At 33.6% G+C, this 18,400-nt stretch overlaps 1 protein-coding gene and 1 non-coding gene across 4 annotated transcripts in view; both read left to right on the top strand.

Annotated features, from left to right (window-relative positions):
• LOC145674331 (cell adhesion molecule Dscam1-like) overlaps window positions 1-18,400 on the top strand; it is a 1,494,831-nt gene that overhangs the window by 1,202,246 nt on the left and 274,185 nt on the right. For all 3 annotated transcript variants that reach the window (XM_081744257.1, XM_081744259.1, XM_081744258.1), the window contains exon 8: window positions 3,425-3,635. In XM_081744257.1, coding sequence (XP_081600383.1) covers window positions 3,425-3,635 — 211 coding nt within the window. The remainder of the gene's footprint in view (window positions 1-3,424; window positions 3,636-18,400) is intronic.
• TRNAR-UCG (transfer RNA arginine (anticodon UCG)) lies at window positions 5,002-5,076 on the top strand. Its single transcript has one exon. It is a non-coding gene; the product is annotated as a tRNA-Arg (tRNA).

The raw sequence follows: 18,400 nt of genomic DNA, 5'->3' as shown, positions 1-18,400 counted from the left end.
GAGGCAACTTTCATAACGTTTAATAAGGTTTTAAATTCCTTCTACCAAAAAATCTTCCGCATGGGAATTAAGCCACCCGCTAACAGCATTGTGAAGCGCATTGTCATTGTCAAAAAGGTGCGACGCAAGCCACTTTTTCATATGCCTGAAGAGGTGATATTCGTTCGCCGCCAAATCTAGGCTATAGTTCGGATGATCATAAACATAACAGTTGAACTGCTTCGAAAGATTTTGAATACGTCCATCGGGGTGCGGGCAAGCATTATCGTAAATCAACACTGTTTTCACCAGAAGTCAGCATACACCGTTGCTTGTTCTGGATTTCTCATCTAACATGTAAGTCGTCGTAACGTTTCACAGTGGACTTCTGATTACCGCACGCACTTCACGTGTGGCAGATTTTTCTATTGGAGCGTTCATTTTCAATTGTTATTGCGGATGAATGAACTGCAACACAACTTTCTGTTCCACTGCTGACTGTCTACTGAACTACTGTACACAGCGCCACAAGACTGAAGTCGCTCTCCCCGGCCATTTCTTGCACATGCGCAAACAGAGTTTTCTTTTCGAATTGCCCTCCTAAGTGGTCCTCCATATATATATATATATATATATATATATATATATATATATATATATATATATAAAGCTGAGGATAGGAACAAACATTTCCGACTCAGAGGATGTAATTCAGCAATAATAGCAGCAGTCTTCAATGAGCGATATCCTACTAGCGTCTTCCAGCCGAAAAGATAATTTCGACTGTTTCCTCTTGACTTGCTACCATGCTACCAAGAAGAGAAAAAATAAAGAGACAGTCCATTTCCACCCATATATATACTACCGCTCAAAGGTTTTCAAACACTCCGAATTTTTGTAAACATTTACTGTGGTCCTGTTATTTTGACACGAGAACTTTACCGCCTTGCATCAGATGTACTCCTGCCCAAAGCTTAGAATTTGAGGGCAGTTGAATTGAGGTGTGAGAGCTACTGCACATAATATGTCAATTTATAATTCTTAAAATTGAAACCAAAAATGACAATTTGATATAGATATTGCATAATATAAACAACAGTGTGGAGAACGCCGCAAGATATTAGTTTTGTTTGGAAAGTATGCATAAAGTGTGAATGCAGTGACAAAACTTTGAAAGCGAAAGTAGTTTTCCAAATATTGCAGTAATCTATGTCTTACAGATCATCTGCAGTACCTCTCAGACTTCGATCCAACCGTCGTCAAATTTGATGCTATAGGTAGTACTTCTCATGCAGGGCGTAAAGCTCTTGTGCCAAAATAATAAGATCACAGTAGATGCTAACAAACATCCGAGGTGTCCGAAAACTTTTGAGTGGTACTATATATATATATATATATATATATATATATATATATATATATATATATATATATATATATATATATATGGTGGATCACTTAACTGAAAACCTTCTTTTAAGTATAAATTAATAAACTAGATAAGATGAAATATTGTACAAGGCAAACATCAACTGTGAAAAATCGTTTGACGTACTCTCCAATTCCATCAAATAAATGGTGTAGTAGTTTTATTTTTTTCAAATGACATCACCGTAAATTGTAACACATTTCAGATCCGTATGCTAGACGGAAATTTACAATAACATATTTGTTTTTCTGTGTTACAAATTAGGTTGCTACATCATCATAAACAACACTTTGAAAGCCTGTTTATTGAAACAATAATACCGCATCTGATCCGAAACGGAAGGTGCACTGCACTCCAAATCACCTAATTTTACAAAACTATATTTACGATATGATGTATCTATCTCTCTTCCATATACGTATATAAAGATGAAATTGACTATGTTAGTGATTTAATAACTTTTGAACCACTTGACCGATCTTGTTCAAATTTTCAAAATAGTTGAGATTCGGACCTAGAATGGCTTTCATTGTTTTACTTTGACCCTACAGCTTAGGAGAGGAGGAGTAGAAGATATATAAAAATGATGGAAAATGACCGGTATTAATATCGAATGCATAGTTTTGTGGTACATTGAGAAAATTCCGTTCTCTGGACAGCAGTATATTCTACAAATATATAGAATTCTCTTGTTTACTACAGACATCAGTACGGAGCATACGTTATCCGTATGGTACATAGGCCTTTAAGTGTAACATCATGCCATTGCAAGATATATGATATCTAACAGTCTTCCTTATATTATATACATATATGTATGTTACCTTCGTCAAATATTTGTTTTATACGTCCATTTGTATGTGAGATCCAGACCGCCTATATTGTTTCATACGGAAAATACTATAGATGGAACACTTATACGGAAAGTATTATAAAACATGCGTTTTCAGTTATACGTTTGCTGTACGTTAAGTCCAATACTACAGGATTTACAAATGAAACATACGATTTTATGTAAGCCACATACATTTTTTTCTGAGTGTAGTTGAGGTGAACCGTGACACTTAAAACGCACATTAGATCTGTGGACTATCCACTTTAGATCTAAATCCAGCCCTGCAATTTCGGAGAGGTGGAGGAGGAGATATATAAAAAAATGATCGAAAATGACAGCCAAGAGAAAAAAAAAACATCGTCTGTCAGAGAGCGGTTCAGAAACAGTAAAAAAGTGACTGACTAACGAAACATATTACTAACTTTTCTTATTTTAACACAGCGAAGCGGATAACTGATGCTAGTTTAGAATAAATGTAAACAAAATTGCAAGGAAATTGGAAATTTTAATTTTTAAAAGCATGAACACTCACCTTGTGGATTAGGTTGAGAGGTAACCGCATCCCAGTTCTGCTCCCGTTCCATTTCATCTATATGAGAATATCAACCTCCGTATATTTGGTAAAGCATTCATATTGTGAGAAACCGTGTTGTGTGCAGGAGAGCACCCGCAAATTTGTGTTGGAGGTCCACCAGTATTGTGTCTAGACAGTATTGAACTGGTATCATTACACACTCGTTAACACGATAATTGATTTTAAAGTTCTTCACCTTTTTTTCTCAGCAAAATTAAAACTAAATTGCTTTTATAAGAAAAGAAACTGTACAGATGTAATGTAAAATCGAATTTAAGGTACATCAACCCTTTCTCTTCTAGAGCAACCATAGTTTTATTTAGAAAATGTAGAAATGTCTATCAAGTTATTAAGTTTGCGGGGGGATTCAGAACCCGTGGACCACCCTCGTCGGTGCGCCCCTAGTTGTATAAGCTTTCTAAACTTCACTTTTTTCCCATTTTCCTTATCAATTAACTTTGTTTTGTGCGCAACATAACCGTAATTAAATAGCCAAGCAATTATCTCCTAAAACAAGTTGAATTACATATAATATCCTCTAAGAGTAGAACAAACCACAAACAATAAGCTATACATTAATATGTTATTTTCCATTTCTCTTTTCCAGATGGTTACGTGAACAAGGCGGACAATTGCGGCCACTCCTAGGATCCATAAGAATTATTCCTTCACACGACGTTCTTCATATTCGTCGCGTAGTCGCAGAGGATGCTGGGAAGTACGTGTGTCGTGTTACCAATCAGTTTGGAGAGCAAGAAGTTCGTGTTACCCTTAGCGTCACTTCACCTATTAGTGTTCACATTCAACCCCAGATGCAGGTACGTTTTTAATTAATTTATTATATCTCTCTATATGAAAAAAAACAAGTCCTGGCTATTGACTAACTGGTTGATCAACGCCCAGGCTAAACAGCTCAAGCTATTAACTTGAAATTTGTACAGGACACAAAATTTTTGATATAACGTTTCACTAAGGAAGGATCTTTGGAAATTTACGTAATGGGGGAAAAGGATTGGCATTGTTTTTTATCTTAAAATGTTTCTATCTCGGAATCTCCGAATGCTACAGACATAAAATGTTGTATATGGTCTTCTCATTTTAAATAATCAGATACGTCTTTCAGCGCTTTTTTATAATTGACCTAGGGAATGAGAAGCAAAAATGAGTGAAAATTACAATTATTGTAATAAGATATTCATATCTCGGAATCTCTTAACATTGCAGGCATGAAATTCGGAATTTAGATTTTTCCTTCTCATTTAAAGTAACTAAACACGTGTTTCGCCGTTTCTCGATATTTCCTCTAGAAGAGAAGAAAAAGCGGGAAGAAGAAAAGAGCGGGGGCTGCAATTGCTAAAATAACATGGCTATATCTCGAAATGCATTACGAGTAGAGTGATGTTGATAAAATACATTTTTCAGCTTTATTGATGTTTCCCTTACAAAAGAAGAAAACAGGCAGGAATAAAAGAAAGCGGGCGTTGCCATCGTTAAAAGAAGATGGCTACATCCCGAATCAAAATCTCTTAAGATTAGAGATATTAGAAGCGTAGGACTTCAGGAGTAAAATAGGTGTGCAGTGAAGTTTTTTTTTTTTTAATTCAATAGTAGTAGTAGAAAATGGATCGATCTGGAACAACCTAGGACAACTCACGAGCCCCTGGGAAATTGAGCACCGTACACCGTGAGCCCACGGTCTTTTATGACCTCCATTTTAGGGGTGAATTTATTATCTTTTATGAGCACTTTAGGGGGTGTACTCGTTCTCTTTTATGACCACTTTTAGGGGGTGAACTCGTTCCCTTTTATGAGCATATTTTCCAACCCCTATAGCAGAAATTACACTGAGACTATGAACAGATAGAAGAGCAGATAACACATAACACTACGTAACACACAGCAGAACAGATAACACATGAGAGTACGTAACATATCAAGGGTGTACTCGTTCCCTTTTATGAGCATATTTTTCAACCCCTATTTTAACATAGGAGATAACACATAACATTACGAACACATAGAAGAGCTGATAACACATAGCACTATTTTAACATAGCAGAACATAAGACTACGTAACATAACAAGGGTGTACTTTTTCCAACCCCTATTTTAACATAGGAGATAACACATAAGATTACGAACACAAAGAAGAGCTTATAACACATAGCACTATTTTAACATAGTGGCCCCGCGTAGCGTAGTCGCTAACGCTCTCGCCTTCGGTGCGAGCGGTCCCGGGTTCGATTCCCGGTGGGGTCACTCGGTCGAAAAAGTGTAACAGCTTTTTCAGGCCAGCCACCCTGAATGAGGTTTTCCTGGGTTTTCCTCATTCACACCAGGCAAATGCCGGGGTGGTACCTAACTTATAGGTCCCAGGCCGCTTCCTTCCTTTCCCAATCCTTTCTTCCTTCCCTTTCCCCGGATTGTGTGCTCGCCGAGGGACGTCATCCCTCAAATCGTGAAGGGCTACATGGCCTTAGATGCCGAAAGCCCAGAAATCCAAATCCTAAAAAAAATCCCTATTTTAACATAGCAGAACATAAGACTACGTAACATAGCAAGGGTGTACTCGTTCCCTTTTATGAGCATATTTTTTCAAACTTGTTTTAACATAGCAGAAATTACACTGAGACTACGAACACATAGAAGAGCATAAGACTACGTAACACATAACAACCTCCATTTTAGGGGTGTACTCGTTCTCTTTTATGAGCATATTTTCCAACCCTATTTTAACATAGCATAAGACTACGTACACATAGCAGAGGTGTATTCGTTTTCAATCCCTTAGCATAAGACTATGTAACATAACAGTTACTAACATACAGCAGAGCAGATAACAAACACAACCACCTCCATTTTAGGGGTGTATTCATTCTCTTTTATGAGCATATTTTCCAACCCCTATTTTAAGATAACAGAAATTACATAAGATTACGAACACATAGAAGAACAGATAACACATAAGAGTACGTAACATAACAAGGGTGAACTCGTTATCTTTTATGAGCACATTTTAAGGGTGAACTCGTTTCCTTTTATGAGCATATTTTCCAACCTCTATTTTAACATAGCATAGAATACATGGAGACTATGAACATACAGCAGAGCAGATAACAAACACAGCCACCTCCATTTTAGGGGTGTATTCATTCCATTTTATGAGCATATTTTCCAACCCCTATTTTAACATAGCAGAAATTACACTGAGACTATGAACACACAGCAGAACAGATAATACATAGCACAGCTAATAAAAGAACATGGCTTATTTTCCAACCCTTATTTTAACATAGCAGAAATTACACTGAGACTATGAACACATAGCAGAGCAGATAATAAACACAACAACCTCCATTTTAGGGGTGTATTCATTCCCTTTTATGATTACTTTTCCAACCCCTATTTTACCATAGCAGAAATTACATAAGATTTTTTTTCAACCCCTATTTTAAGACAATGAATACCTATGTAACATAGCGATTCGATACGCTCTTTGAACCGATTTTGATGAAACTCGGCATATGGGGGTTTTCGACCATGCTGAGTACGAATATCATACTTATTTTTACCTGGGTCCTATAGTTTATGTGGCATACGCCCTTTCTATGACAATTTTAGCCGATTTGGGTGAAACTCGGTATATGGGGGTTTCCGGACATGCTGATTGCAAATATCATACTTATTTTTATCTGGGTCTTACAGTTTATGTGGGATACGCCCTTTGTATGACACTTAAAACCCAATCACTCGTAAACGAAGCAACATATTGAGATGGTGTTTCCACATTTAGTAATTGGTCATCAGGTACTACATGTCCCAAAATTAGTGGTCATCGAGGTCAAAGGTCAAAATACTTAAAACCTAATAACTCAAAAACGAAGCAACGTATTGAGGTGCTGTTTCCAAATATAGTAATAGATGATCAACTACTACAAGTTCCAAAATAATGACCATCGAGGTCAAAGGTCAAAATACTTAAAACCTAATAACTCGAAAACGGAGCCACATATTGAGATGGTGTTTCCACATTTAGTAATTGGTCATCAGGTACTACATGTCCCAAAAATTGTGGTCATCGAGGTCAAAGGTCAAAATACTTAAAACCTAATAACTCAAAAACGAAGCAACGTATTGAGGTGCTGTTTCCAAATCTAGTAATAGATCATCAACTACTACAAGTTCCAAAATAATGACCATCGAGGTCAAAGGTCAAAATACTTAAAACCTAATAACTCGAAAACGGAGCCACATATTGAGATGGTGTTTCCACATTTAGTAATAGATCATCAACTAGTACAAGTTCCAAAATAATGACCATCGAAGTCAAAGGTCAAAATACTTAAAACCTAATAACTCGAAAACGGAGCCACGTATTGAGATGGTGTTTCCAAATCTAGTAATTGGTCATCAGGTACTACATGTCCCAAAATTAGTGGTCATCGAGGTCAAAGGTCAAAATACTTAAAACCTAATAACTCGAAAACGGAGCCACATATTGAGGTGCAGTTTTCAAATTTAGTATTTGGTCATCATCTAGTACAAGTTCGAAAATAATGACCTTCCAGGTCAAAGGTCAAATATTTAAACGCAAATAACTCTTAAACAGAGTAACGTATTGAGGTGCTGTTTCCAAATCTAGTAAAACGTCATCAACTATTACATGTTCCAAAAGTACTGACTATCGAGGTCAAAGGTTAAATATTTAAGCTTTAATAACTTTAAACAAAGCCTGTGTGACCTATTCAGTTTTGTACCAAGCTGAGAGAAGTGAAGAATGAATAAATATGATTGGTTTACTTCGAGAAAGACAGCAAAGATATGCCATTTTAACTATTTAAACAAACGAAAAAAAACGAAAAATTATTTTAACTAACCCAGACTTTTATACCATTTTGTACTACTCCAATAAACGAAAGAATACCAGAAAACATAGAAGGAATGAATAAAATTTAGGTGCATTATTTTCTTTTGTACCAACTGAAAAAGAGAAGAAGAGCTACTTTAACTAGCTCATTATGTACTGTTTAAACAAACGAAAATTGACCATTATGTAACTTTTGAACTACTGAAATGTTTCATTTTTGTATTAATCAGAAAAACCTGAAGAAGGATCATTTTAACAAGTTCATAATTTCGATGTTCTACTTTTTATACCAACGAGAAGAAAAATTAACTAGCTGAATATACGAAATAATAAATTTAAGTGACGTATTCAATTTTGTACCAATGAGAAATGGCATTTTAACTGGCTCAGAATTTTGCTACTCAAATAAACAATGAAGTATTTAGTTTTGTACCACCGAGAAAAAAAAGAAAATGCACCATTCTGGAGTATTCAAATAAACAAAAATCAATTAAACGAAGTAATGGATTTGAGTGAGCTATTTAATTTGAAAAACCGAAGTTGAGTATTTTATACCATTTTGTATTATTTCAACAAACAAAGGAATAAGCAAAAAAAGGATCATTTTATATCATTTTAAACTAGTCTAGTAAACGAAGGCATAAATATGAGTGAGCTATTTAATTTTGTAGCTGAGTATTTTCACGAAAGAACAAAATTGTACTAATCAGAAAAAGCGAAGAAGACCCATTTTAACTAACTGAGAATATCTGTAACTTTTTGTACTATTTAAACAAACGATGAGATAAATTTGAGTGCCCTGTTTTTTGTACTAACCAGAAAAACCCGAAGAAGGATCATTTTAACCTATTCAATTTTGTACCAATGAGAAATGGCATTTTAACTGGCTCAGAATTTTACTACTCAAATAAACAATGGAGTATTTAGTTTTGTACCACCGAGAAAAAAAAGAAATTGCACCATTTTGGAGTATTCAAATAAACAAAGGACTTATAATTTGTGTCAACTCTAAAATCAATTAAACGAAGTAATGCATTTGAAAAACCGAAGTTGAGTATTTTATACCATTTTGTATTATTTCAACAAACAAAGGAATAATCAAAAAAAGGATCATTTTATATCATTTTAAACTAGTCTAATAAACGAAGGCATAAATATGAGTGAGCTATTTAATTTTGTAGCTGAGTATTTTCACGAAAGAACAAAATTGTACTAATCAGAAAAAGCGAAGAAGACCCATTTTAACTAACTGAGAATTTCTGTACCTTTTTGTACTATTTAAACAAACGATGGAGCAAATTTGAGTGGCCAGAAAAATCGAAGAAGGTACCTTTATACTAGCCCAATGAACGAAAGAACAAATTTGGGTGCTCTACTTTTTATACCAAACAAAGAAGAACCATTTTGTACTACTCAAATAAAGGAAAGAAAAAACGAAAAAAGACCAATTTAACTAGCTGAGAATTTATATACGTTTTGTTTAGGTGTCCTACTTTTTGTACCAGTGTGAAATGCCTTTTTAACCAGCTCAGTAGTATTCAAATAAACAAAAAAAACGAAGAAGGATCATTTTAACTAGCTCAGAATTTCTGTACTTTTGTGCCATTCAAACAAATGAAAAAAAGTAAATTTGGATGGAGTATTATTTTTTGTGCCAAGCAGAAAAAGGAAAGAATTTGTACTGACCAGAAAAGGCGAAGAAGGATCATTTTATACCTTTATGTGCTATTTAAATAAACGAAGGAATACATTTGAGTGGTCTATTTCATTTTTTGTAACAATCAGAAGAAAAGCAAAGAAGGGCCATTTTAACTAGCTGAGTATTTTTGTGCTACACAAATCAACAAATGAATAAATTTGAGTGACCTATTCAATTTGGTATCAACAAGAAATACCATTTTAAATAACTCAGCATTTTATACCTTTTTGTGCTATTTAAATAAACGGAGAAAGCGAAGGAGGTCCAATTTACCTAACTCAGAATTTTATACCATTTTGTACTAATCAGATAAACGAAGAAATAAATTTGTGTGACCTATTCAGTTTTGAAAACAAGCAGGAAAAGAAAAGAATTAACATTTTGTACCTATCAAATAAACCAAGGAATAAATTTAGATGGCCTATTTAGTTTTGTACCAACCACGAAAAAAAAAAGCGAAGAAGTTCCATTTTAACTAACTCAAAGAAACGAAAGAATAAGTTTTGAGTGGCTTAAGCAAAGAAGGTCAATTTGTACCTTTTGTGCTATTAAAATTGAGTGACCTATTCAATTTTATACCAAGTAGAAAAAATTTTGTTTGCAATTAAAAAAACGGAGATGGTCTATTTTATGTACATTTTGTACTACTCAAATTCTACTTTCTGTACCAACCAGAGAAAAACAAAGAAATACCATATTCTGCTACTCAAACAAACGACGGAATAAGCTCAGAATTTCTATACCTTTTTGTGTTATTCAAATAAACGAAGGAATAAATTTGTGTGACCTATTCACTTTTATAGCAAGCCCCTTTTAGTTTTATACCAACCATGAAGGTCCATTATAACAAGCTCGGTATTTTTATACCATTTTGTATTACTCTATTTCATTTTTGTAACAATCAGAAGAAAACAGCTCAGAATTTTATACCTTTGTGGTGTTACATTTTGTATATTTTTGTGTCATCCAGAGAATAATTTAAATTGACTCTCACTGACAATTCAGTTGCCAGAGTCCAATGCTTGTAATATTACAATACTACAAATTGATCCATTTATAAAATAATATAGTTAACAGTTCAAGTTCTTCTATTCTTACACAATCAAATACATATGCTAGAGTGTCTCAGTGTTCATTTACAGAATTAAATAATTCTTTATCTTTTTCTAAAAACATTTCTACTATTTCTTTGATATAATAATCACACTGTGTAATGTATTCATATACCAGATTAAATTTTTTCTGCAAAGTATAAGTGTTCTTAATATTACAACCTTTAAAATGCTTCTTTATATAAAGTTTATAGATTTTCTCTCTCATTTCACGTTTAATTAAGATCGTCCACTCCTTTTGCAATAATTAGTAATCATACTGCAGCAAACAGTTGTGATCTTTTTCATTTTCATTATGTTTAGAACATGCTTAACATAATAATACTGAATTTGGTGTATACTCATTAAATAATTGTATAACACATGTATCGCTAATACTTTCACTAGTACACTCGCACTCATTAGCTTCCAGTTCAAAACAGGTAATATTTGAAACACTGTCATCATCACTTTCTGGGAGTATTTCATCATTATATCTTTTATAGCGTCTAAAATAATACAACTCTTCTATTTCTTGTGTTGGATATATGATTCTCACTTTATCACGTAATTCATCTGGCAAATCGGGGTCAGACGGCTGGATTAACAGTATAGGTTTCTCGTTTTCACGCTGAATTTCTTTTTCTCTAGGTGAAACATAAGCAATTTCCATGCTAGTCATTTTTCTACTCTTCAGCAAAAACAAATAAATAAATAGTTTTATATACCTACAATAAAAGCATTCTATGCATTCTCCGTGTTTCATAATATGTTTCAAGGCAATATAACATCATGATGTATGTTCTATTATTTTCCAAATATACTCCATAATCTTGTATTCCATTAAAATAAAATACATAATTGCAAAACTATATATTTGTCTTTTTGGACTTAGGCGAGAAAGGAAAGTCTAAAAAATTAATTGAATCGTTGAGCAATAGGCAGTATACTAGCAATACAACTGTTAGGTAACGCATTCGTAACGTTTTTTAAATATCTGCAGCACTTTTTATAGATGGTATGGAACATGGAACTTTGAAAACTTTTCTTTTCCTTGATGAGCTGATTCTTCTGTTGTGATTCAAAATGGCCAAGTATGCTGTCATAATTTGTCATCCTTCATCAGTTTTCTTTAGTACGCTAATTGCTATGGAGTCTGCTCTACAGAGTTAAGTTAAAATTCAATGTATAACGCAACTCTGGTTGGTTAAATCTTACGTTCAAATATGTAGTTAATGACCGGAAAAATTGAGACTTCAGTTTAACACCACAAAGGTATAAAATTCTGAGCTGTTTTCTTCTGATTGTTACAAAAATGGAATAGAGTGATACAAAATGGTATAAAAATACCGAGCTTGTTATAATGGACCTTCATGGTGGGTATAAAACTAAAAGGGGCTTGCTATAAAAGTGAATAGGTCACACAAATTTATTCCTTCGTTTATTTGAATAACACAAAAAGGTATAGAAATCCTGAGCTTGTTCCGTCGTTTGTTTGAGTAGCAGAATACGGTATTTCTTTGTTTTTCTCTGGTTGGTACAGAAAGTAGAATTTGAGTAGTACAAAATGTACATAAAATAGACCATCTCCGTTTTTTAAATTGCAAACAAATTTTTTTCTACTTGGTATAAAATTGAATAGGTCACTCAGTTTTAATAGCACAAAAGGTACAAATTGACCTTCTTTGCTTAAGCCACTCAAAATTTATTTTTTCGTTTCTTTGAGTTAGTTAAAATGGAACTTCTTCGCTTTTTTTTTTTCGTGGTTGGTACAAAACTAAATAGGCCATCTAAATTTATTCCTTGGTTTATTTGATAGGTACAAAATGTTAATTCTTTTCTTTTCCTGCTTGTTTTCAAAACTGAATAGGTCACACAAATTTATTTCTTCGTTTATCTGATTAGTACAAAATGGTATAAAATTCTGAGTTAGGTAAATTGGACCTCCTTCGCTTTCTTCGTTTATTTAAATAGCACAAAAAGGTATAAAATGTTGAGTTATTTAAAATGGTATTTCTTGTTGATACCAAATTGAATAGGTCACTCAAATTTATTCATTTGTTGATTTGTGTAACAAAAAAATACTCAGCTAATTAAAATGGCCCTTCTTTGCTTTTCTTCTGATTGTTACAAAAAATGAAATAGACCACTCAAATGTATTCCTTCGCTTATTTAAATAGCACATAAAGGTATAAAATGATCCTTCTTCGCCTTTTCTGGTCAGTACAAATTCTTTCCTTTTTCTGCTTGGCACAAAAAATAATACTTCATCCAAATTTACTTTTTGTCATTTATTTGAATGGCACAAAAGTACAGAAATTCTGAGCTAGTTAAAATGATCCTTCTTCGGTTTTTTGTTTATTTGAATACTACTGAGCTGGTTAAAAAGGCATTTCACGCTGGTACAAAAAGTAGGACACCTAAACAAAACGTATATAAATTCTCAGCTAGTTAAATTGGTCTTTTTTCGTTTTTTCTTTCGTTTATTTGAGTAGTACAAAATGGTTCTTCTTTGTTTGGTATAAAAAGTAGAACACCCAAATTTGTTCTTTCGTTCATTGGGCTAGTATAAAGGTACCTTCTTCGATTTTTCTGGCCACTCAAATTTGCTCCATCGTTTGTTTAAATAGTACAAAAAGGTACAGAAATTCTCAGTTAGTTAAAATGGGTCTTCTCCGCTTTTTCTGATTAGTACAATTTTGTTCTTTCGTGAAAATACTCAGCTACAAAATTAAATAGCTCACTCATATTTATGCCTTCGTTTATTAGACTAGTTTAAAATGATATAAAATGATCCTTTTTTTGATTATTCCTTTGTTTGTTGAAATAATACAAAATGGTATAAAATACTCAACTTCGGTTTTTCAAATGCATTACTTCGTTTAATTGATTTTAGAGTTGACACAAATTATAAGTCCTTTGTTTATTTGAATACTCCAAAATGGTGCAATTTCTTTTTTTTCTCGGTGGTACAAAACTAAATACTCCATTGTTTATTTGAGTAGTAAAATTCTGAGCCAGTTAAAATACCATTTCTCTTTGGTACAAAATTGAATAGGTTAAAATGATCCTTCTTCGGGTTTTTCTGGTTAATACAAAAAACAGGGCACTCAAATTTATCTCATCGTTTGTTTAAGTAGTACAAAAAGGTACGGAAATTCTCAGTTAGTTAAAATGGGTCTTCTTCGCTTTTTCTGATTAGTACAATTTTGATCTTTCGTGAAAATACTCAGCTACAAAATTAAATAGCTCACTCATATTTATGCCTTCGTTTATTAGACTAGTTTAAAATGATATAAAATGATCCTTTTTGCTTATTCCTTTGTTTGTTGAAATAATACAAAATGGTATAAAATACTCAACTTCGGTTTTTCAAATTAAATAGCTCACTCAAATCCATTACTTCGTTTAATTGATTTTTGTTTATTTGAATACTCCAGAATGGTGCATTTTCTTTTTTTTCTCGGTGGTACAAAACTAAATACTTCATTGTTTATTTGAGTAGTAAAATTCTGAGCCAGTTAAAATGCCATTTCTCATTGGTACAAAATTGAATAGGTCACTTAAATTTATTATTTCGTATATTCAGCTAGTTCATTTTTTTCTCGTTGGTATAAAAAGTAGAACATCGAAATTATGAACTTGTTAAAATGATCCTTCTTCAGGCTTTTCTGATTAATACAAAAATAAAACATTTCAGTAGTTCAAAAGTTACATAATGGTCAACTTTCGTTTGTTTAAACAGTACATAATGAGCTAGTTAAAGTAGCCCTTCTTCTCTTTTCCAGTTGGTACAAAAGAAAATAATGCACCTAAATTTTATTTATTCCTTCTTTGTTTTCTGGTATTCCTTCGTTTATTGGAGTAGTACAAAATGGTATAAAAGTCTGGGTTAGTTAAAATAATTTTTCGGTTTTTTTTCGCTTGTTTAAATAGTTAAAATGGCATATCTTTGCTGTCTTTCTCGAAGTAAACCAATCATATTTATTCATTCTTCACTTCTCTCTGCTTGGTACAAAACTGAATAGGTCACACAGGCTTTGTTTAAAGTTATTAAAGCTTAAATATTTAACCTTTGACCTCGATAGTCAGTACTTTCGGAACATGTAATAGTTGATGACGTTTTACTAGATTTGGAAACAGCACCTCAATACGTTACTCTGTTTAAGAGTTATTTGCGTTTAAATATTTGACCTTTGACCTGGCAGGTCATTATTTTGGAACATGTAACAGTTGATGACGTTTTACTAGATTTGGAAACAGCACCTCAATACGTTACTCTGTTTAAGAGTTATTTGCCTTTAAATATTTGACCTTTGACCTGGAAGGTCATTATTTTCGAACTTGTACTAGTTGATGACCTATTACTAGATTTGGAAACAGCACCTCAATACGTTGCTTCGTTTGTGAATTATTAGGTTTTAAGTATTTTGTCCTTTGACCTCGATGACCACTAATTTTGGGACATGTAGTACAAGATGACCAATTACTAGATTAGGAAACACCATCTCAATACGTGACTCCGTTTTCGAGTTATTAGGTTTTAAGTATTTTGACCTTTGACCTCGATGGTCATTATTTTGGAACTTGTACTAGTTGATGATCTATTACTAAATGTGGAAACATCATCTCAATATGTGGCTCCGTTTTCGAGTTATTAGGTTTTAAGTATTTTGACCTTTGAACTCGATGGTCATTATTTTGGAACTTGTAGTAGTTGATGATCTATTACTAGATTTGGAAACAGCACCTCAATACGTTGCTTCGTTTTTGAGTTATTAGGTTTTAAGTATTTTGACCTTTGACCTCGATGACCACAATTTTTGGGACATGTAGTACCTGATGACCAATTACTAAATGTGGAAACACCATCTCAATATGTTGCTTCGTTTACGAGTGATTGGGTTTTAAGTGTCATACAAAGGGCGTATCCCACATAAACTGTAAGACCCAGATAAAAATAAGTATGATATTTGTAATCAGCATGTCCGGAAACCCCCATATACCGAGTTTCACCCAAATCGGCTAAAATTGTCATAGAAAGGGCGTATGCCACATAAACTATAGGACCCAGGTAAAAATAAGTATGATATTCGTACTCAGCATGGTCGAATACCCCCATATGCCGAGTTTCATCTAAATCGGTTCAAAGAGCGTATCGAATCGCTATGTTACATAGGTATTCATTGTCTTAAAATAGGGGTTGAAAAAAAATCTTATGTAATTTCTGCTATGGTAAAATAGGGGTTGAAAAAGTAATCATAAAAGGGAATGAATACACCCCTAAAATAGAGGTTGTTGTGTTTATTATCTGCTCTGCTATGTGTTCATAGTCTCAGTGTAATTTCTGCTATGTTAAAATAAGGGTTGGAAAATAAGCCGTATTAGATCTCCTATGTAATCTGTGCTATGTTATAATAGGGGGTTGGAAAATATGCTCATAAAAGGGAATGAATACACCCTTGTTATGTTAGGTACTCTTCTGTGTTATCTGCTCTGCTATGTGTTCATAACTGCTATGTTACATAGTCTTATGCTAAGGGGTTGAAAACGAATACACCTCTGCTATGTGTTCGTAGTCTTATGCTATGTTAAAATAAGGGTTGGAAAATATGCTCATAAAAGAGAACGAGTCCACCCCTAAAATGGAGGTTGTTGTGTGTTACGTATCTTATGCTCTGCTATGTATTGATAGTCTCAGTGTAATTTCTGCTATGTTAAAATAGGGGTTGGAAAATGAGCCATACTCTTGTATTAGCTCTTCTATGTGTTCGTAGTCTTATGCTATGTTAAAATAAGGGTTGGAAAATATGCTCATAAAAGAGAACGAATACACCCTTGCTATGTTACGTACTCTTATGTGCTCTTCTATGTGTTCGTAATCTTATATTAAAATAGGGGTTGAAAATATGCTCATAAAAGAGAACGAGTACACCCTTATTATGTTACGTACTCTTATGTGTTATCTGCTCTGCTGTGCTTTACGTAGTCTTGTGTGTTATCTGCTTTGCTATGTGTTCATAGTCTCAGTGTAATTTCTGCTATGTTAAAATAGGGGTTGAAACGAGTACACCCTTGTTATGTTACGTACTTTTATGTGTTATCTGCTCTGCTGTGTGTTATGTACTCTTATGTGTTATCTGCGATTCTATGTGTTCGTAATTAAAATAGGGGTTGAAAAAGTGCTCATAAAAGGAAACGAGTTCACCCTTAAAATGTGCTCATAAAAGAGAACGAGTTCACCCTTGAAAAAGTGTTCATAAAAGGGAACGAGTTCAATCTGCTCTGCTGTATGTTCGTTATGTTACGTAGTCTGATGTTGTGCTACGTGTTAATAGGGGTTGGACAATATGCTCATAAAAGGGAACGAGTTCACCCCCTAAAAAGTGGTCATAAAAGAGAACGAGTACACCCCCAAAAGTGCTCATAAAAGGTAATAAATTCACCCCTAAAATGGAGGTCATAAAAGACCGTGGGCTCACGGTGTACGGTGCTCAATTTCCCAGGGGCTCGTGAGTTGTCCTACGTTGTTCCAGATCGATCCATTTTCTACTACTAATAGTGAAGGGTGGATTTGTAGGCGTAATTATTATAGTAATCATATATGTTCATATTTTAGAATCTCTGAAGAGTAGAGACATCAAGTTTGGTAGATGGACTTCTTATTTAACTCTTAAGCGAGACATGTATACACCCAGCTGATCGTTTTATTGATGGTATGTGTGGTATATAAACACAACATCTGAACAGAGAGGACAGGTGTGGTTTATGAGCCTTAATTGCACCTAATTTGTCAAATAAATCAATAAATACTCTATCATAAGTTTGGATGGCTTTCAGGGAGTACACTTTTTTCTCCATCTCCAAAGGGTTAAAATAATTAGACATGTATTTCGCCGTTTTCTTAAATATATATATTTCCCCTAGAAGGGAAGCAAAAGAGATGGGTAAAAGTTTGCGGTTACAATTGTTATAACAGAATGATCATATTTCGAAACCCTTTAAGCTTAGAAATATAAATTTTATTATTTAGGTTTCCATTGGGAATAATTAAAGATATGTTTCAACATTATATATATATATATATATATATATATATATATATATATATATATATATATATATATATATATATATATATGTTTCACCAACAAGAGGAAGAGAAAATATTGTAGTTGCAATTGTTGAAATAATATGGCAATATCCTGAAATGCCTTCTGGATACAGACAGGAAATTTGGGTTTATATATATATATATATATATATATATATATATATATATATATAATAAAACCTACTAACTCTTCAAAACGAGAACGATTCCGATCAAATTTTTAACCTAGATGAGGTTCCCACCTAGGATGTTTTTTGTCGTATCACTTTGACGATGCAGCTTAAGAGAGGGGGAAGGGGCAGAGACATTAGAAATGATCAAAACTCATCGATATAAGTGTCGAACCTATAGTTTTGGGGGTTGCTGAGATGAATAGTGACACTTTCGATGCTGTTTAAATCCAAATTTTGCCCCGTAGCTTTGGAGAGTAGAAGGGAGATACAGAAAAAAAGATCTAAATTGACGGATATTAGTGCGGAATCTATAGATTTCAGGTCGCTGAGATGAACAATGTCACTTCGGATGCCGTTTAAATGCAAATTCAGCTCCCTAACTTGGGGGAGGGGTTATATAAAAATGATCAAAATAACAAATATCAGTGTCGAATTGATAGTTTTCGGGGTCACTGGGATGAACAATGACACTTTCGAAACTGTACCCCGTACCATGGGGAAGGGAGGGGAGGGGAATATATAACAATAATCGAAAATGATCGATATCATACTTTAATAATAGTAAACCCAGCGGAGCGAGTAGTTGATACTAGTATATATATATATGTATGCATAGGGTAACAAATAACGCCACCAATT

The sequence above is a fragment of the Thermobia domestica genome, chromosome 17 (assembly GCF_964235325.1).
Source record: "Thermobia domestica chromosome 17, izTheDome1.hap1.1, whole genome shotgun sequence".
NCBI classification, from domain to species: domain Eukaryota; kingdom Metazoa; phylum Arthropoda; class Insecta; order Zygentoma; family Lepismatidae; genus Thermobia; species Thermobia domestica.
This window is presented reverse-complemented; position numbering and strand designations above follow the sequence as displayed.